The sequence below is a fragment of the Poromitra crassiceps genome (assembly GCF_964638095.1).
Source record: "Poromitra crassiceps genome assembly, chromosome: 13".
Lineage (NCBI taxonomy): Eukaryota > Metazoa > Chordata > Actinopteri > Beryciformes > Melamphaidae > Poromitra > Poromitra crassiceps.
The window spans coordinates 26,268,963-26,291,477 of record NC_139644.1 but is presented as its reverse complement, the minus strand read 5'-3'; the positions used below and the strand labels follow the sequence as shown (position 1 = coordinate 26,291,477).

Here is a 22,515-nt window from a genome sequence, read left to right as displayed (position 1 = left end):
GTTAAAGTGTGTTGCCATTGCAACATAATAATAACTATGAGTATTACGCTCATTGTAAGCTTATCAATCACTCACATCGAACAAGTCTCATATCAGCCGAGATCACTGACCTCAAATGAGAATACATCTAAGAAGTAGCCATGTAATGAACCAGAAATCCACAGTGCATTCTCTACTCATCACCTCACTATCCAGTGGAGAAGTGCGCCAAAGCGGGGAAAGCTGTTGTTAAATGGAAGTAAATCTATGGAGAAGCTATTTCACGGTGCAATCCAATCATGGCATGTCACTCAGTTGGATGCCATGCCTCCTATCGTACGCAGTGTCATCACTCTCATCTCCATCGCTCAGTTCGCCCAAACCCCTGTCTCTGAACTCCTCCTCTTCTGTTTCACTCTCTCGCCTCAGTCGCTCCTTTTCCCTGTCTCTCTCTCTGTAGGAGTGAGGCAGCGTGGGAACCTGAGTGTGCAAGGAGAGTGGAGTGGGATCAGAGTGTGTTCCAAGTGCTAACTGATGACAAAAATGGAATTTTGTTAAAGGATTGCAAAACATTTTTGGGAGATTGGCCCACTGGTCAACTCATCTATGGAAATCAGTGATGAGAACATAGACAGCGATCATCCAAGTGCTCCTGGTAGATCATTGGCTCCAGTGCTCCATCCATGCTAACACTTTAGCATTCACTACTACTCATGAGAACAGAGAGCTTTCCACAGAGAAAGTAATCACTGCTAGCATGTTTATGTATATTTGATGTGTTTTTTACCAATCTCCAACACAAACTGCCAGCCGCCTGCTAGCCACATCATTTAAAATTACTCAACATTTAGCTTTAGAGATGCTACTAGTTTCTGACCTTGAAGATAATGCTACTATCATTCGACACAGTGTCCTCCCAAAAAATATGGTGTTTCCTTAAAGGATGGCTTTACCACCTTTACCCACTTTGTATCATATATAATCTCTCTGTAATATAAGCACATGGCCAGTGTTTTACCTTCTCTCTCTGTTTACCTCACGGAGAAAAATGCTCCTGCTGCTGCCTGCAGAAACTCCGCCCCCACCAGCTGCAAGTCATTAAGGCTGGTTAAGGCTCTCCATGCGATGATTCTCCGTGGATGTGCGCATACTTAAAAAATAAAAGTAAACAATAACAGCCGCCCTCGGAGCAAATTCTGCCTCTCCAGCAAAACGTCGCAGCGCGTCACAACAGAGCGCTTTGCCAGAGGAGGAAATGGGAGATCTCCGTGAGGAAAACAGAGAGAGAAGGTAATCACTGCCCATGTGCTTACCGGTATATTACCGAGATTATTAATGATACAAAGTGGGTTGATTGCCGATAAAGCCATCATACAGTACATACAGTACATTAATAGAACCAGAAGAGGCAGCAGTAGGTTGATACCTGGTTGTCGTAGCTGGGCAGTGCGCAGTACCTCGGCTCCGGCCGGTGGAGGAGGCGAGGCGAGTGGGTGCGGAAAGGCCTTGGGGAATGGGAGCAGACAGAGCGTGGGGAGGGAGAGCGGACAGAGTGCGGGGAGGGAGCGCGGACAGAGTGCGGGGAGGGAGCGCGGACAGAGTGCGGGGAGGGAGAGCGGACAGAGTGTGGGGAGGGAGATCGGACAGAACTGGCCGGAGAGTATGTGATGGAGTGGGCCTGGTGGTGGTTCTGTTTGCGCGGGCGAGGGGAGCGAGGGGGCAGCTCGGGCGGTTTGAGGGGTTCCATCAGGTCCATCTCCATGAGGATGGGGGGCGGGGGGATGAAATCCAGCTCCTCCTGCTGGAGCATGAGCATTTCCATTTCTGCTGCGTCGAGCTCAGCGAGCTCCGCCTTCGACAGGTGGTCCACGATCCCGGCGCCAAATGAGTCGCCCACCACGTTGATGGAGGTACGCATTCTGTCGCTGAGTGGACAAACAGTATCAAGAGTCAGTGTGTGAAATGGACGAATGTGAAGATGTGAACCACCTCGCTCATGTGTGCTACTGTTTATCTTGAAAAGACACTTGAGCAGAAGCAGAATGTACTGTATCACTGCCATAACATGAAGCTCCGCGCGGCCATACCCCCTGCCCCCCACTCCCCAGACACCTGACTCACAGCAGCCAGTCGACGGCGATGAGCAGACTGATGTCCTGAGTGGGAAGACCCACAGCCGTCAGGATCAGCAGCATGGTCACCAGTCCGGCACTGGGAATACTGGCCGCTCCGACACTGGCAAGGGTGGCGGTCATACTGGGGAGAAGAGAGAGGAGATGATCAGAGGAGGAAAGAGGGTTGTTGCCAAGTGTACTGTATGTTCATGTTTTCACCAATAACTTTAAAGGAGAATTTTGGTATTTTTCAACCTGGACCCTATTTTCATATTTGTTTATGTATAACTCATGTATAAGTCATGTGAGCAGATTTTTCTTTAATTGGTGCAGTATTGATTGACTAAGATCACTTCAGTCACTTTTCCCACCTGCCTCGACAGCCTGCAGGTACGTCCACTAAACAAGCTTATTTTTGCAACGGACACAGGCTCAGATGGTAAAAGAGAGAGAAAATGAACGCTTGTTTTACCTTGCAGTAGCTTGTGATTGTGATTCACCCCCCATCATTTGCCCATATCAGAAGGCTTCTGCATACGTCATTTTGTAATCGTTATTCTGTTTCAGACCCGGAAGTAGATTAATCCTACCTTTATCATTTTTAGACTTGCCAAAAAGCTGTTTTCAAACAAAAACAAACTGTTATAAAGTTTTAATACCTTTTCGGATTAGAACGTAACATCCAAATATGTGACCAGTTTATCAGAATAAGGCCTATTTGGAATTTTTTTACAAGCAGTGACGAGTGCTGGCTGTGACCGGTCGGACTAGCTAGTATCTGATCTGTGAATCCAGCTGGCAGTGAGAAAACACTGTCGACGTGCTCAATTGTAACTAATGTTATGCGACGACCCGACTCGGCATAGCCATCGGCTCCTCGCAGCAGTAACACTATGAGCATGTAACTGAAGTTGGCCACACTCGCTGCAGTGTAGCTGCTGAATGTTGCCAAACTTCATTCTACAGTTTGTTGATGTTTACAATGCAACAAAGGCTAACATTGAACCGGAAGAACTAATACAATTGCGTCTGACTAGGAAGAGTAAAAGTGGGCGGGGCAACATAAGGTGAATAGCCACCCACATCTCAGAAAACTGCATTACATCTCATCTGTTTTACATGTCGGCCTACAACGCTAATTACCATATTACCATACCAGCGTGACAGGGAGCATTAGCAACAGACTGTAGAGATTTATACCACATATGGATCTGATTTTTGTAACAGATGATTCGATATTCATACATTTGAAGAATTACCATGTGGAATTCCATGGTAAACCCCCGGTGATGAAACGCATACGACAAACATCTTCAAAGGTTCTGAACATCGCCTGCAACCGCAGTCGCGACAGGCAGAGCCTCGTCCAAATAGACTGGTTCAATCAGACGTAAATGTTTTGCTAAAACCCCAAATATGAGCAATACAATCTGAATGATAAACACCAAACCCTAAAAGAGTTGATCAAGTTGTCAAAAAACGATTGAATTAAAAAATATTTTATATGAAAAACATAAATGAATGCATTTCTGAAAGTAGAATTATTTTTTGGTGTGTTATATTGGCGGTCATTGCCTTGACTGGATGTCATAGTTCTGTTCTAGTTTTGTTTATTCACCACTGTACATTACTGCTCTGATGACTGTGCAAACTGTAAGCTCACGCACGCAACCAGAGCAAGATCACCAGTAGCCTAAATCAAGTACAAAACACCTCAAAATAAAGACACAGATAGGAAAATCTGACTAGGTGTGTAGGAGCTTTACCTGACAGTGACAATCTGTCCGGCATCCAGGGAAATGTCGTTCATCTGGGCAATAAAGATGGCCGCCACGGCCTCGTAGAGCGCGGTGCCGTCCATGTTGATGGTGGCGCCTATGGGCAGCACGAACCGAGTCACGCGTTTATCGATCTTCAGATTCTCCTCCAGACAGCGGAAGGTGACCGGCAGCGTCCCTGCACTGAGGGAGGGAAACCCCATACAGAGGGTGAAGCAGAGAGGAGGCCAGGAGATGAGTAGGTAAAATAAAATAGGTAGACAGGTGGGGAAAGACAAAGAAAAAACAAACAGGGTGGAGAAGATAAGTGCAGAGGTGACGACGGGGGTGGTGATAAAGAGGAAGAGACATTTGACTCGAGCGAGTGCCTCCACCAAACAGCTGGTGTCGGGCCACTGCTGCAGTCCTCCAACATGAGAATTAGAGGAATTTGATTCCCAGACCTGCTAAGCCCGGGGTCATAATATAATTAGAGACAAAGTTGATAGGATTATATTCACTAAAGCCTCAGTAATGTGCCAAAATGACAGTTGGTTTGAGTAGAATGCCGGGCGGGTCGAGCTGGGCAGGATGCAGCAGGGCCAGTTTGCCTGCTGGCGACTAATCCAGAAGCTTAGACGTATACAACACAGGATCTGTCTGACAGGGGTTTGATTATGATAACCCACATTCACACATTAATTTTGTCTCCGCTGGCTTGATTTGTCAGTTCAGTTACATTTGCATTAATGCAGAATTGCAGAATGTTTTGACCCAAATAGCTGAAAAGCGAGTAGCCAGCTAGCAGCTATACCGGTCAATCATAACAACTACAACAGGTGCTCACGGAATAGATGTTGTAAAAGAAACATGTAACACATGGCTAACACATGCCCCCAGGCAGAACCATCCATGCACACACACCTGCTCACATGCACTCACTCACCCTCTCACATACACTCACTCACGCACTCTCTCACTCTCTCACATACACTCACTCACTCACGCACTCACTCACTCTCTCACATACACTCACTCACACGCTCGCCGCAGGCTGCCTACCTGCTGGCAGTGCCCAAAGCGGTGATCCAGGCCTGGAAGATCCCAGTGTAGAAAGTGAAGGGGCTTTTCCTGGTGGTAGCGAAGAATATGGCAGGCAGGATGATGCCGCCGTGGATCATCAGGCCCACGATGACGGTCACCATGTACATGCCCAGCTGCCTGGCCACCACATGCAGGTCCCCGATGGCCGCGATCTTCCCCGCAATCAGAGAGGCGATGCCGACCGGAGAATACCTGGACACACAGATTCCATTTACACCTGGTGTTAACATGCATTTTCTGCAATCTCATTGCAATCTCATTGCAATCAGATTGCAGAAATGGGTGTCCTCTCAATCCGCATAAAGTTGCTGTATCCAGATTGAGAGGACACATTGTATTTACACTTGTGTTCAATGTGTACACAATGCATCCCTGACCACTTCCGGAGGTGGTTTGGCCGATTCAATGTATTTTGGGGGTGTTATTTACACCTGTACTTTCAAGTGATAAAACACAATCTGATTGCAATCTGATCACAGAAAACACATGTTAACGCCAGGTGTAAATGGCCTCACAGAGAGAGAGGATGCTCCAGAAAAGAAATAATTACTATCATGTAGTTCTCTAACCTTGCGAAGCAGTTGAATTCACGTGAGATCATGAGATCACGATCACACGACAAATCCATCTTGCCACGCTCCAATCTATTGGTCTGAATCCAAATGCACCAATCATCCGATTTAAAGTGCTTATTGCTTTGTGTTGCTGCTTACCTACCTTCAAAGTGCATGTTAAAAGTGCTTGTGCATCAGAGTTCAAGTACCTTGGCAAACAGCTTATGTGCTGTTCATGATGTCCTACACCTACAACTCTGCAATCTCCTAGCAGAGGGGCGGGGTTTAGAGAGGGAGCTAGCAGGGAGAGAGAGGTCAGAAGAGTTCTCCTGACTCCTGATGAACAGCTTTGTGCAGCACTTTTGGAATCTGTATTTTTTCCACATGATTAGTAGTATAGGAGTGGGGGGCTGTTTTTATCCACAGAGCAATAACACAATCGTGAACGTTTCCTGATATCTTTCACTGCTAGCTCATGTTGGCGTCAAAAGTCAGACAAACATCCTGTGAGCTCCCAAAATCAATCTCCATTCACTGTCAGCGGAGCACTTCTGTCCTTGAGGAGACGACAGATTCTTGGATCTCGGGTTTCGAGCTTTGGCGCGCAGTTGTTCGTTACTGAACAGAGGGCTGATACATGTGAAAGAAAGTGGTGTTCCCCTTTAAGGGCTTCCCGGTCCGCCTTGGAGCCGGTCCCGTCGCAGCAGCAGCAGCAGCAGCTCGCTGTCCGGGGTCAGCTGCACGCCGGACCCCGAGGATGGCATTTAGTGACAGTTGTTTGGTGAAGCACGGCGCGTAGGCCTATATGGATTGATGGATGTGTTCCTCGTATAATATGTGTTTTTGTATACACTGGACTCTGTGTTTGGCCGGCCCCATAGGCCCATGAGTAATCTGTTTATACTGAGTGAGTGGTACGAACAAGGACCCAATTCCTTTGGTGTCCAGCTGCACGTCTACTGTAGATGGCCTATAGAGGGCTGCGAGACAAGCATCCTGCAGTTTATCTTGCAGCTTCATCCCCTCCCCTCCTCTCAGTGCCACTACTCTCTCTCTCTCTCGCTCTCTCTCGCTCTCTCTCTCTCGGTGTCCTGCGAAGCCTCAAGGCCTCCATGGCTCTCTAAGGGCATGCTCTCACACGCATCTTCCCCTGTCCCGCCGTCCCTCCCGCATCTGCTTTGTGCTCTGCTGCCAAGTGGCTCCTCTGCTGTCGGAGGATCCATTACATTTTGGAGATCTTCCACCCGCGGCTCTCCTGGGAGCCCGCAAAACACTGTTCCGGCCCCCAGGCTCCTGCTACTCCCCGACATACCACAGACTCTATAGCGCTGTGCCGGGGAATCCCTCTCTCTCTACACCTCTATCTCTCTCTCCCTTCTCTCTCTCCCTCTCGCTCTCTCCACCTGTCCCTGTCCGTCACTATCCCACGTTCGGCCTCTCTCCTCCTCTTCCTTTCTCCTTTTCACTTTGCGCTGGCTGGCCCTGTTGCTCCCTGTTCCCACAATTTGTCTTATGTACACAGTCGTCTCCTGATCCATCACTGTCACTGACCCCTGTGTGTGTGTGTGTGTATGTGTGTGTGTGTGTGTGTGTGTGTGTGTGTGTGTGTGTGTGTGTGTGCGTGCGTGAGTGTGTGTGTGTGTGTGTGTGTGTGTGTGTGTGTGTGTGTGTGGTATCTCCAGAATGTCAAAGCAATGCAGCCGTTGGCCCATATGAGGGAAAACAGAGACACATGCTCACGCTTGCGCACACACACACACACACACACACACACACACACACACACACACACACACACACACACACACACACACACCTACACACACACACACACACACACACACACACACACACACACACACACACACACACACACACAGAGCACACTACTGCATTGCTATGTACATCAAACACCAGGATGCAAAAACAGGAAGAAGAAAAAAACTCGAGACACTGACCACATGATCATGGAAACCATGGTCATGATAATCTCGTTGAGGATGTTGAAGAAGTCACACATGACCTTCCCCCTCTCCCCCATCTTGCCCATGCATACTCCAAAGGTGATGAAGAAGCCAATCAAGCCTTGACAAAGACACAAACAGCAAAACATCATGTCACCGACAGGTCCGACATGCAGTGGAGAAAAAAAGGTTCCCACCCAAAGTCAGGCAAATGAAAATGGAACAGTTACAGCAGGCTCTCGCCTCTTCAACAAAGCAAATTCTGTAAATATCGGCTCTTTTCAACTCACCGAGGACGTTCATGCCCCATTTGTGTTCCAGTTTCTTCTTGCTGACGAAGACGGGCTCCGTTTGGTTTACTAGTGTCACTGGGATCTTCTTCAGCACCGTCTGGACCTGGAGGGAGGACAGAACGGTTTGGAGGCAGATCAGTGGGTCGGACTGAACTTAGACTATTCACATCTGCAGAGCGAGAGCCTGATTTTGTATGTAACTCATCCTGCGTGTGAGTGACCCAAAAGCTTGTCAGTGGCGTGAAGTGATTTAACTCAAATTTGTCTTTAAAGATAATTCCAAATTAGAAAAGGAAGAGAGACAGGGAGAAAGCAGAAAATAAAAGTTGAAAGGGCAAGGACGATTCGTTTCTGCAGAAGCCATTCTGACTTTCATGACTTGAGTGATTCCCTGATGGGCACAAACATAAGTGGCAGTAAAACAGAGGTGCAGAGAGAGAGGAGAGGAGAGAAGAGAGAGAGAGAGAGAGAGAAAACACCAGGGAAAAGGAAAGCGAGCAGGAAGCTCTAAACTAAGCTTGCTCAGCAATGGCCGCTCTTCACCAGCTGATGCATTACTGTGGCAAATAAGGATGCAGCAACGCAGATGTGAAGAGATTAGTGGTATAGCAGAAGGGCTGACCCTCACCCCGTTTAACACAAACAACTCTTTCTAATCATTCAGACACACACGCATGCACACACACACACACGCATGCACACACACACACACGCATGCACGACAGAAAGAAGAGGGGGGGGGGCAGGATTCAGACAGAAGAAGGCGACTGTGGCATCATGATTGAGGCTTGGATTACCGTTTCAAAATGGTCAGCCTGGATGAACAGCAGCCAAGTCTGTCAGTGTTAGATCGCACAGAGAGACGTCCCCTCCTGTCCACCATGAGCAAACTGACCATTAGCTGGCCATTGATAGAGAGAGACAGACAAGCATGGTGGACAGCCAGCCTTACAGTGCACATCGACAAGCCAACAATAGTAACAGCAGGTACCTGTTGGAAGCAAGCCTGCACCAGGTTCTCGGGGAACATGTTTCTGATCAGGTCCAGGAAGGCGTCCATACTGCTGACCTCCTGCAGGCTCTTGGGGCTGGGGGCCGAGCTGACGGTGCGGCCGCCCCTCAGTTTGGGGTTCCCGGGGTGGATCCCCAGGACCAGGACCACCCCCAGGATGGCAGCGATCACAGTGGTGGACATGTAATACACCATGGCCCTGCTGCCCATCCTGCCACTGGAGCGAGCGTCCAGACCAGCCAGGCCTGCAAGACACCGCGGCACCCTCACTCACAATCTGAGCATGTAGGTACACTTTATTTAGTGTGTGCGTGTGTGTGTGTGTGTGTGTGTGTGTGTGTGTGTGTGTGTGTGTGTGTGTGTGTGTGTGTGTGTGTGGCGCTGCACCTGTGATAAGGCTGGAGATGATGAGAGGTAGGATGAGCATCTTCAGCATCCTCATCAGGATGTCTCCAGGGAAGGAGACCATAGTGAGCGTGGTGACATCTGTCTCCTCCATGTACCGCAGTAGCATCCCAAACACCGCTCCCATCACCACGCCTGAGAGGAGGAGAGGAGAGAATTTGTTTAACATTTTGCATTTTTCATGGAAAGAGATGCTTTTGATCTATATGTTTAGAGCAGTAACAGACCAATATATTAACAGTCTGTTAAACTTCTTTTTTCTCATCCATTGGTATGCAACCAATGGATGCCTAGGCTGTCTAGTCTCATATGATATGAAACTTCACTCAGGCTTTAAAACTAAACCCGCTACAGCCTCTGAAAGTCAGTAACAGGATAAATTACCAACCAGGAGCACAGAAAGGGAACGAGAAAGGGTTAAAAATCCTGTGAAAGTCATGCTGGCATTTGTGCATGAATGACATCACTGATGCACAACTTAACTCAAATCAACTCTCAATATCTGTGGAAGTAAATTAATGTCTAAAACATTTTTCTGATATATCTGAGATCACATGCAAAATAAATCAGCATTGTTTTTCGGTGGAGTGTCCCTTTAAAGAATAGTTTCAGTGGAGAGTTTATGTGTCACTTGATGCTCTATTTTCCACCCTGACAAATTAGCTTCTGGGGGAAACACTGAATTCTTCCGTCCAAATGTAAAGACACAAAATATCAACTTCCTTCTGGGCCTTTAAAAACCTGTTTTGGTACAATCCTAGCTTATAGTTTACTGGTAGACTCATGGGTTCATTTCTCTTCACAGAAATGTTGTTTTACGTCTGACTTGTGGGAGACCGCTAACTAATGAGCAACGTCTACTGTAATGTAAACAGGCTTTAAATCTAGCTTTGGCCCATTACCTACTGGATGACAAATGAGACAAAATAGCGCATTTCACAACAAACCAAAGTGTTTATGGGAGCAGACGAAAAAGGACAACAACCCCAAGATGGATGTGAGGGAAAATAACCTTGAAAAGCTGATGTCATAAAAAAATATATATAATATGGTCTAATTTAAGTTAAGTCTTGCCCTATTCAATGTTTTTTGGCGTTTTTCTTTGATTCGTTGGAAGCCTGAACTTTATTCAAAAAGCAAGTATTCATAAGTAGTGTCTTCCTATCCAATTTTGCAAAAAATAAAAAATAAATCTAAATGCGCATAGACATGGACCACAGTCTAACACAGAAAACTTTTCATTTTGTTTTTTTTATCAAGTTTCTTCAGATTTCCCCGGTTTTCTCCCCAATTGTACTTGGCCAATTCCCCCTGCTGTTCTGTCCCGGTCATTGCTGCACCTGTGAGTGAAAATCACACCCCCTCTGCCAATCTGGGGAGAGCTGTAGAGTAGCACATGCTTCCTCTGATACATGTGCAGTCACCAGCCGCTTCTTTTCACCTGACAGCGATGAGTTTCACCGGCAGGATGTAGCTCATGGGAGGATCACGCTATTCCCCCAGTTTCCCTCCCCACCAAACAGGCATCCTGACCGACCAGAGGAGGCACTAGTGCAGTGACCAGGACATATATACCGTTAACCCGGCTATATATATATATATATATATATATACTGATTTTACACAAACCTTATAGTAAGCTACCCACCCGCAGACTTTTGTGCCTGTATGGACGCCTGACCAAGCCAGAGTCAGTGTGGTCCGACCAAGCCAGAGTCAGTGTGGTCCGACCAAGCCAGAGTCAGTGTGGTGTGGTAGTCTGAGTCAGTGTGGTATAGTAGTCTCCAGTCCCCAGTGTTCGAGTCCGAGGCCAAGTCCGAGTTACCAAAGAAGAGTCTGAGTCGAGTCCAAGTCGAGTCCCCATTACCTGATTCAGAATCTGAGTCTGAATCCAGAGTTACTAAACATGAGCATGAATCCACATGTAGGTGGAACACATGTGCCTGCCCTTGTAAGAAATTGAATCATGTCACTGTGACTGTATTAATATAGCTATCAATATCTTATGTCATATTACAAAAAAAACTCAGGGTCTGAGTCCTGGACTCGAGTACTACAAACACGGCCGGAGGTAACATGGGAGCTTGAACCTCCGACCCTCATGTTGGTAGGCAGGGAATCTACCGCTGCATTACCCGACCGCCCGTAACACAGTAACCATTTGTAGCCTATGTGAGCTGGCGTACCCATGACAGTGAGTCCGAGCAGCAGGCTGTGGTTGTTGCGGCTGCAGTGACCAGCATCCTTGTACTCCACCTCTGTGCTGTCATCCTGGCTTTCCTCTTTGGCCTTCTTGTGCTTTTTGGACTGGTGGGCTGTCGGCCGGTTTGTCATCCTGCCTGTAGTGACAGAGGGAGAGACGGTTTGTCATCCTGCCTGTAGTGACAGAGGGAGAGACGGTTTGTCATCCTGCCTGTAGTGACAGAGGGAGAGACGGTTTGTGCATCCTGCCTGTAGTGACAGAGGGAGAGACGGTTTGTCATCCTGCCTGTAGTGACAGAGGGAACAGATTAATTCCTGGGGGAACAGATACAACACAGATGTAACACAAGTCATGCCGTCACAGTATTCTGTCCTGTACACCTTTGGCATTAATGATACTAACTGGACTGCTCCGGTGTTTCTAGATTATCGTAACAAAACAGACTTTTCCTCTGGCTAACAGAATCACATTGTTTTCATGGCTGGCAGGCAGACTATTCTTAGAGGGGATTAGGGATGACCAGGGGCAGCATGCACAACAGGGATATCCTTTCACATGATTCCATCAGTGGCCATTCTCTGTCCCTCCCAATGGTTGGATTTCCTTGGGGACGTAAAGAAGCAGGACACGAGGCCATCATCCCTAAATGGGCCGTGAGGAGACAACTGAGCAGTGTATCAGTGTCTCATCCTCAGAAAGCTGTAACAAGTACAGCAATCTAAAGGCAACAGAATACAGATAGGAAGCTGATGGAGTACGAGATAGGGTAAGTGAGAGCAGTAAAAGAGTCAGTGAGGAGCCAGCAGATTGGGCCTCTGGCTGTTTGACCATGTGTGATTGACAGGTCTGAGGGTTCTAATGAGACAAACAGCAAGGCTTGTCTGCAGAGAGACAGTCGCTTGCTATAGGCAACGGTCAGGACCATATAGGAACAATACAGGAGACAATAAGGACCAGAACAGTTACGACATTCGGTCATCTGGGAATGATGAAACTCAAGCATGGCTTCTGTCCAAATGCATGAGAAAGCAGGCAAGATGGGACTGGATGGAGGAAGAGGTGAATGTGTAGCTGATACTGTAGCTGATACTTGTGCTACACTGTAGCACAAGTAAGATGATCACACACAGCAAAATCATCGGTGTTCACTGAACTCAGTGTAGAAATTGACACTTTGCCGATGTTTATACGAGTTCACACCAATCCGAGTTATAATGTAACATCGTTAGGTTTTCTTCTATATCAGACACAGGTTTTTGTTCCTACCTGACATGTTTCGACGGCAAAACTTCCGGCGAAATGACAGCGGGGGGCGTGGTCGTCCTGTCAAATCTGACAGGACGATCACGCCTCTGTAAACAACATCAGCTGTTTAAGACACGTCACACACCATCTAGTGACACCTCTGATGAAGACGGAAGTTTTGCCGTCGAAACATGTCAGGTAGGAACAAAAACCCGTGTCTGATATAGAAGAAAACCTAAAAATCTAAGTAAATTATAGACACTATGAACCTTTTTGGATTATAATGTAACAGTTTTAGACCTCCTCAGAGCCATATCAGCTGTGTGAGTGAACTAACAACCCTCCAATCAACTCCAAATAATTGTCATAGAACAATTCAACATTTAACACTGGATAATTACATTGATACAAGAATGTTATACAAGCAGTCAAACATCCCTCCAGTGAAATGATCACTTTGAAAATGAAGAAAAAGTCAACTATACTAAATATATGATGAGTGGACAGTAACCCGCCTCATTACCATGTGAAAGAACGATTTCAGAGCTCCGCCCTGACGCCTCTAAACATTAACCATACATAAACACATCTGGAGAGCGGCGCAGGCGTGCCAAGTCCTTGTCACCAGTATGAATGTCACATTTACTAACAGTCTGACTCGGTGAGACAATCGCAATCAGACATGATTATAATCCATCAGCTGAGCAGATGGGCATTTTCTACATAGCGGTAAGGATGCAGTCAGACACACTCAGCAGCAGACAGATACAGCAGACAAGGAGGAGGGGCAGGAAACCTGTCCTGGTACCCACTGGCTCTCCTCTTCCCTCACTCTGATCAGAGAAACCATATATTTTGGGGGGCAGAGAGATATAATCGATAGCGATATAATCCTCTGAGTACGGAGGAGGGGGTAGGGGCCTCTGCTGTTTCAGTCTCTACAAAATGCTCCTTTCAATCTTCATGTCATCCTTAACAGAACAGTGTTTGGTAACATCAGCGAAGTTCATGTACTTTAGATATATAGAGCAATCTACCGGTAATGGGGGAATCGGAGAGAAGGACACAGGCAACTCGCTTTTTATACTTATGAACTCGCCAATGCCAACCAGTTTCGACCATGCCGGGACTTCATCAGTGATAGGAAAGAGAGTACCAAGGCAAATTAAGCCCCTGTGATGTGGAATAATAGGAAAAATCTGTTGCGATCACAACCCTATGGCAGGAATTGGATAGAGAATAGTAGGAACAACAGTGCAGTGAAAGCTGCTGCAGGTCAGATGGAGGTCCTGAAGTAATGAGGCAGTAGCACACGTCCTGCCAGGAGGGCGGCGAAGGTTGCATCTGGAGCGTAAGCTGCAAGGACATACTCAAGGACCTGAAGCTGTGCTGCTAATCTATCTTCCTTCCCCAACCAGGGGATTATTTTCTTTCCCTAGGAAATGTCAGCGCCTCCAAAGATAAAAACATGGCTGACCTCTAGCAGCTCATACTGGAGTGTCCTGGAGGCTCTGTTGAGCGAATGGCACGTCGTCTAAAGTATTTCCGATGTTGTGGGAGCGAATGGCACGTCGTCTAAAGTATTTCCGATGTTGTGGGAGCGAATTTGGAATTTTCTAAAATGACAGTTTGAAGTGTTTTCTCATGAGACAACTCTTCTTTGAAAAATACTCCACAAAAAAATCATTTATAGGGCAACAAGAGCCAGAAAGGAAGCTGTTCACGCCAGGAAATGACAGAAAGTCAGAGCCACAGCCAGGACAGACATAACCATGGACACACCTGTGTTACATCATATTACAGCTTAGCATCCCTAATCAAACACAGTGATGCAAGTCGGTGGCTTCAGACTGTTTGGCCTGGAAGCCTCACTGTAAATCCAGGATTGGGTAGTAACATGTCACAGGTATTAGCATCCTCTCTCAGTAGGTAAGTCCTTTGAAGGGAAGCCCGGTCCTTGAGAGAGCTTTGGAAACACATGTGAGCGATGGAGAAGGTGAAAGTAGTGGGACTTCAAAGGCAGCAGAGCTCAGCGGAGAGACAAGGCTGTAGACTCTGCTGGTGGGGGAGCTGTGGCGCCGCTGTTTACATGCCCTCACGGGCCAGATACAGCGGCCAGACAGGAAGTCTCCCCCAGTGACTCTCAAAGTGACTCTCTATTGGATAAACACCAGGCTCATGAGATTAGCGTTCTTGTAAACCATCAGATTGATGAAAAAATGTGCGAAGCATGCTGCGCATACACATCATCACCCAGTGATGACTAGGGATGTGACCATATTGAAATCCAATAACTCACAATACCAAAATGTGACAATGCGTATCATAGGGCAAAACAATGACTGAAATATAATTTATTACATCGGATCCCATATCATTATTAACTGGACGAACAACCCTGTCTTTATTCGTCACAGACACACATCAATGCATGCACAGAAATGTTTCATCCGTGTTTAACCCATCCTGGCTTGTCCTCCTCCATGGTCAGGCCAGGGCAAGCAGTGGAGCACCCGGGAACCAACTTCTTCCAACCGCCACTGGTCAGACGAAGATGTTCGCATGTTTTTAGTGGGGGGTTATATATGGAGGAAACCCCAGGGGAGCACATGCAAACTCCACACAGAAAGGCCCTTTTATCATGAGATATCCCACCTGGGCACCAGGCACCGAAGGCATGGGGAGACATACCCCCAGTGCCAACAGCGTCCCAGGTGAGAATCAAACCCAGGACCTTCTTGCTGTTGCTGTGAGGTGAGAGTGCAACCACTGCGCCACCGTGCTCATGTATTGAATGAATCATCCCGTCCCTATCACCCATGCAGAGCGCAGCAGCCTTCAACATCAGCATTCACAACAGGTCACCAAGACAGCAAATGTAACCCGTGTTGTGTAATCCACCCGCAGCTGGGAATCAAACTCACAACCTCCGGCATGGGAGGTGGACGCTCTACCAAGGAGGCTAAAGCCCATGAGCTCTAACATCTGTCGCTAGAGCATCTCTTGAGGCATTGGGGGGTGAGGTTTACTCACTGTACAGCAGTACGCTGGCTATACCGTTACACACACACATGCAGCCATGTACTCACGACACATCTTCTTAACGGTCATGGCTGGCGGGCGGGCGGGCGGCGTGGGCGATGACAGAACGACTTAATCTCCCAGAAGGGCCAGGTTTGATCACTGTAATTGATCTGCTGGAGGTGCAACACCATCACTGTATGGGAAAACAGCCTCCTTCCCTCTCGCTTCACTCTGGCTGTCAGAGGCTCGTCAGTCAGTGGCAGCATTAACACACTCCCCCCCCCCCCCAGCCCCGACCTTCCCTATCAGTGATCCCTCCGGAGTTCAGCCAATCGCTAATGTTGATTTATGACAGTAAACAGATGTATGACGGTCATACTTCTCTGAAGCCTCTCTGAGCTGCAGCTATAACACCCCCCCCCCCCACCACGCACTCCTCCCCCGTCCCATCCTGCCTGCCTCCTCTGATGTTTGTTGACTGAGACTTTCAATAGCTGCTCTATGAATATGAGAACCTGGATATGGGTGGACATACTGTAGTAACCAGTAAGCCTTTAAAGCCACTGGCAATGGAGATTGGGGGTTTATTTACATTTGTGCACTCTTGTTACCTTTTAGGGTCGCTGGGTTTATTTTGTATAGTAGGCTACAATGCATAAATCCATGCATACAAACTCAATGTAGTAGGCTATGATTTTAGACAGTTCAGCCACTGTTTGTGAACATGAACTAGAAAAACTAGCGGGGGGGGGGGGGGACAAGGCTTGCCTGTTGAGACGAGGCTAGTGGATTTTGAACTTTTATGTCCAAATGGGATTCATTTCATGATCATATGCTAGCAGTTATGGAAGGAAAAAACCACTCATATCCCCGTAAAATCATTTTTGTACTGTCACATTCCCACTGGAGAACCAAGATCATCTCTCGTTTAGGCTGTTTAGTTTTTATCTGAAGCAGAGACTCCACAAATTAATACTAAACATGATTTACTTATATGGCGGATTTCCAAGGTACGTACATCTTTATGTATGGTGTATTGTTTAAGAGGCATCAATGTGTGTGTGTGTGTGTGTGTGTGTGTGTGTGTGTGTGTGTGTGTGTGTGTGTGTGTCGACAGGATTATTGCCAATGGTTGATTGTTTGGTGTGAGCTTTGCAAAGGGATCGAGATATAATCCCCCCTCCCTACAGACAGAAGAGAGAGGGAGCGCGGTCACTGCAGCTCTGGCTGGACAGTGATACAGTTACTACAACACCACTACATTACATCGTCATTATACACACATGCACACACACACACACACACACACACACACACACACACACACACACACACACACACACACACACACACACACACACACACACACACACACACACACACACACACACGTGACATGGCTAATACACCATAATAATCCCTTCCACAGAGGCACAGATATTATGCATATCCATGAAGTCATACTATAAACACTGTACAGCAGGGCGGCCCCAATTGATTAATGCAGCTCAACTGAGGAATTGAAAAAAGGAAAAGACAAGAAACTGAATTGGAATTTGAGCGAGTTCAGTTTAATTCAATTTAATGTCATGGCTGTCAATGGAACTGGTTCCCTTGTACTTATTGATGGTGTGACTGCTGACAACTGCAGCAGGATGGATTCTAAAGTGTTTCAGGCAATATGATCTGCTCCTATTCAGCCAAATGCTTCAGAACTCATTGGACGGTGCTTCACAGTGCCAAAGAGCTTTTTAAGGCAAAGAAGTAGAAGGTAGTAGAAGGTAGTAGAAGGACCTGACCTGAATCCAATTGGGCATGCATTCCACTTGTTGAAGACAAAACTGAAGGGAAAAGGCCCCAAGAACAAGCAGGAACTGAAGACCGTTCCAGTGGAGGCCTGCATCACCAGGGACGAAACCCAGTGTCTGGTGATGTCTATGGGTTCCAAACTTCAGGCTGTCATTGACTGCAAAGGATTTGCAACCAAATATTAAAAGTGACAATTTGATTTATGATTATCTTAGTTTGTCCAATTACTTTTGGTCCCTTAAAATGTAATGTAATTCCTACACTGTTCACCTGATTTGGGTGTAAATACCCTCAAATTAAAGCTGGAAGTCTGCAGTTAAAAGCACATCTTGATTGTTTCATTTCATTTCTTTAACTTTATTTTATTTTTGTATTTATTATTTTTCTATAATGTTTAACAACTCAAAACAAACTCAAGTGGAATTTCATGGAATTCAATGGTATTCAATTATTTCATCATTCATTCGTCACTCATTCCAATTCAATTCACATTGTGTTTCCTTAGAGCAGGCTGACATTCCAAAATCAATCCCAGGAACTGAATTGGAATTTACAATGCATTCTCAATTCAATTCATGGATGGCCCTGCCCCTGCTGCAGTAGGCCCTAGTAATAGGCTAGGGCCTACTGTAGTAGTAATACTATGGCCTACTGCATATGTATACCTAGGTATACATTCTTTGTGCATGGTGCAGGCAGGGGCACGCATGCGCGCGTGCACACACACCTCAGGGTCCTAGCTTCAAGTTCAAAGCAGACTATCAACTGATTGCTACAACATATGCACAACTGCCATCAGACACGTGTCCGTCCGCTGCCCGGTTCTACGGCGCAGCTGAGGCTGGAGTGGTGGAGTTGCGTATTAACCCTCTCAGCCAGGATGTGTACACAGCACGTCTGAGTCCAGTCCATCCCTGCTGTAACATGTGAGTCCATACGCAGCCTCACTTGCCCTGTTTGCTTCAGTCTGTATTACACTGATACACTGGCAGCTTTAAGAGATGTTTGGACAGACATGAAGGGGGTAGAGAGTGCCAACCTTCAGAGAAAGGATGTGTATGAGTGTGTGTGTGTGTGTGTGTGTGTGTGTGTGTGTGTGTGTGTGTGTGTGTGTGTGCGTGTGCGTGTGCGTGTGCGTGCGTGCGTGCGTGTGTGTGTGTCATTGTCATTTGTAGCTGAGTGAGGAGAGAGTGAAAGTGACTTTTGATCTTGTGTGTGATGAGTAAATTTCATCTGTGTGATTTGGTCCGTGTGTGCGACTGTGTGTGCGCATGCGTGCGTGTGTATGTGTACACACATTGCAAGCTCACAGCCCCCCTCCCCTCTCTCGGTCTATAATCTGAGTGTATTAATCTGTTGTTTGAACTCCTTAAGCACAGACCGTCAGTCTCTCACATCTGCTCTCTTCGCTCTTCTAAAGCTCTGCTATATTTAAACTCTCTCTCTCTCTCTCTCTCTCTCTCTCTCTCTCTCTCTCTCTCTCTCTCTCTCTCTCTCTCTCTCTCTCTCTCTCTCTCTCTCTCTCTCCTCCCGTCTTTCAGACAGCTGATTCTCTCCGGACAGTAAATCTATCTTCTCATTTGGCCAGCAGACATATTTGGATACTCCTTCATCCATTCTTAAATCTCTCTGATTCTCTGACAGCAGACACCATGCCACCACAATGCTGACAATCTATACTTTATGATGTTATAAACCCCCGCATACACCAGATTTATCAGTAATCCAGCTCATTTTCACATGATCAGCACCGTTAAATCCAGAGACAAACTGGACAACTCAACACCTTTGACAGTGAAAGTGTCAACACAGGCAAAATGACACTGAAGAAGAAACACAACTAACATCTAACAACACATCCTCGCCCCTAGAGAAATAAATACATATCAAGTCAGTAATCAAACAAGTCAAAGTCAATCTAAATCAGTGATTCTCAATCACTTTGATGAGATTTTGTCTCTCAGACCCAAACCTGAGAATCTTTTATTGTCAGATATGATTTTGTCCAGAATCTCATGACTACCTGTATCGCAGGCAGAGAGATAACAGAGAGAAACTATGATCAAAACAGTCATTCTTCTACAACTGTGTTAACTTCTAAATTAAATAATGCCGACGTTTAACAATTCATCAATTTTGAGGGGGATCCCATGGAACCCCCTCAAGGACCCCTGGTGGTCCCCGGAGCCCACGTTGAGAACCACTGATCTAAACAGACAAGCAAGACATTTCAAGACGCCACACTTCACTGTCCGACGTGATAAAAACTCAAATTAATCGTGGTCCAAAGCCCTGGATCCTCCCAGCTGTGAGTTGGATGGAGGATGCTGAGGGGGAAAGGTGGGAGCCGAGCGGTCTTACCTGCTGAGTGTCTCCGTCGCCCATCCGACAAGAGCCAGGCATCGGGAGAGATCGATGCAGCGAGAGAGAGAGGGAGGGATGTGGAGATGAAGAGAGGAAGGCAGGCAAACTCACAGTCTTTGCGTCATCTGAGAAAATTTGCAGATTAATCCAACAGCTTGGTGCTCTGAGAGAGATCCCCGCACCCACACAGCACCACCACCACCCCCTACCCCACCCCTCCTCTCTCCCCCCTGCCTCTCCCTCATTCACTCTCCTCCTCTCTTCACCCGTCTCTTCATTGTCTTCCTACTCTCTGTCTGTGTACTTCATCAAGAAAGGGGAAACAACGGTGTTGTCGGTGGTAAAGAGCAAAGATTACAGAGATGATTATAAGTGATAAAGGAAATTGGCTTCATGCACACAATCCTCTTCTCGACAGGGAGAGAGATTTGGGACATTCAGCTCATCATCAAACATGGGGGGAGGGGGGGAGGGGGTCATGATGATTGGCTTGGGATGGGGGGTTGTAGGTTGTACCCTCCCGGCCACCGGAGGGCACTATGGCTCTGCACGGAGTGGAGAAACCTTTCCAGCAGCTTCCCTCTGAGGGATCGTTTGACAGATATCAGTAACAGGCAGTAAAGTCTGTGAGGTACATGGAGGTCCATGGGTGGAGCTGCTTTATAAATAAAGGCTCTGGTGTTTTCTGTTGTACCAACCACAACGTGACAAACACATCCCCCACACCGAGGCCTGTCACTGCACAGCTTCATTAAGCAACTGATAGAGTCTCTGGTTTGTGGGTTTGTCAGACTCTCTCATAGCAGCAGATCCGAGGCACTGTACCAAAAATCTGAGTTTAGGAGGAGACTGATTGATGAGTTTAACTAATTCCTGGTTCAAGTGGGTCTTTGTACAATGACAAAAGAAATCCATTTGGCAGATGCTTCTATCTAAAGCAGCGGTAGATTCCCTGCCTGCCAACACGAGGGTCGCCGACTCGCTGGTTTTGGTCTGTGTCGCCAATTTCACCTTTCATGACAACTGAACTGTATGGGGTGTGACATGTTATAGAACTCACGCATTTAGAGTGAAATAGATAGAAAAGAGTCTTTTGGTTGGATTGACCAGTAGCATGCAGGCGGAGCAGCGGTTCTGTGGGAAACCCGCGGTCTCGCGCTGTCTCATGTCGTCTCGCGCAAGCTGCGTGAAAACCAAGATGGCAAACGGAGACACGCCCAAACGTGAGTTCACAAACCAATGGGTGATATCACACACTCTGTCCATCTCTTTTACTGTCAATGGTCCACACAGGCACAATTGGACGTGTCTGCGTGTGGGAAGACAGATTAAGTGTATGTGCCCTGGTCACACTGCACTAGCGCCTCATCTAGTCGGTCGGGGTGCCTGTTTGGGCTGTTTCTTGCCATGCACCAATCTATTGGTTAATCAGCGTCCAGAGGGAGCTACGGGCTGGATTTGAATGTGCCTCCCCCTTTTAAATGGTTTACAGAGCGAGTTCCCACATGGTTATGTGAAACAAACCATCTGGCAGCGTCAGGTTAGGCTCTTTAAGCCTTTTCTTATAGATTGAGAGATTGATCGAATGGAGTTTGGTAACTCGTTCCACCACCGAGGAACCACAGTGACGTGATCATGCACACCTTAATACCTAAACACTCCATACAGTAGCCTACATAATATAGTACACTACCAGTCAAGTTGGACACACCTGATTGAATATACTGTTTTTCCCACGGCGCTGGGCCAGTAGGCCCGGCCAGGGTCAGAAGATTGCAAAGTCAGGACACTCAGTCACTCAGTCCTCTCACTCATGGATGTTTAGTGATAGGAAGGTGGTAGAGAGTCGGGATCCGACGGCTGGGTAGGGGGAGTGGCTAGGGGGATGTTGGTGGTGGGAGCGAGTGTGGTGCCATAAATCTGAATGGCCACACCACTGCGCCGTGGGCTTATAGGGCTTGCGCTTGTTATTATCTTAAAGCCATTTTGATCTTAAATGCTTGAAATTGATGTTTCACTTCTTTCTACAAATTGAAATGACAAGCTTGATCCTACAAGATGTGGTTCTCAATCTTTTTCATATTGAGGACCCCCATAGTCCACATTTGGGGCCCGGACCCCCAATTGATGAAGGTTTGTCTCTCAAACCCAAATTTGAGAATGTTTTTATTGTTTGATATGGTTTGTCCAGAATCCGTATTGCATGTAGACAGATAATAGTGAAACTATGATCAAAATAGTCATTCTGCTACATTCTCTAATTGTGTTCACTTCTTGTAAATTCAATATGGGTGAAGTTTAACAAGTCATCAATTTGCTCAGGACCCCTGGACGCCCCTCAAGGACCCCTGTTGGTCCCTGGACCCTATGACGAGAGCCAGTGGCATCAGAGCTGACAGAGGAGTGGCGTGACATCACCAACAATGGCGGCCAGGTAAATGTGTCTTGTCTCTCTCCCTCTGTGTCTCTTCCCCCTCTCTGTCTCTCCCTCTGTGTGTGTCTTTCTGTCTCTCCCTCTGTGTGTCTCTCTCTCCCCCTGTGTCTCTCTCTGTCTCTCTCCCTCTGTCTGTCTCTCCCTCCCCCTCTGTGTGTCTCTCTGTCTCTCTCTCTCTCAATATAAATAGTGAAGTTGAGCCGATGACACCGCCCCCCACGCCTCGTACATAGGCTACTGTAGATACAAAGATA

The 22,515-nt window shown here is 47.0% G+C and overlaps 1 protein-coding gene across 1 annotated transcript; it reads right to left on the bottom strand.

Annotated features, from left to right (window-relative positions):
• Positions 1-276: 276 nt before the first annotated feature.
• On the bottom strand, positions 277-19,864 carry slc1a9 (solute carrier family 1 member 9; the record flags this gene model as incomplete). The annotated part of the gene is made up of 11 exons (XM_083649791.1): positions 19,825-19,864; positions 11,369-11,521; positions 9,165-9,317; positions 8,757-9,022; positions 7,763-7,868; positions 7,467-7,593; positions 4,913-5,146; positions 3,860-4,054; positions 2,101-2,235; positions 1,406-1,904; positions 277-459 (listed from the first exon to the last, which is right to left on the bottom strand). The coding sequence occupies exons 2-11, from the start codon at positions 11,514-11,516 to the stop codon at positions 277-279; spliced, it is 2,046 nt and encodes a 681-aa protein (XP_083505917.1). The 5' UTR covers positions 11,517-11,521; positions 19,825-19,864.
• Positions 19,865-22,515: the final 2,651 nt, after the last annotated feature.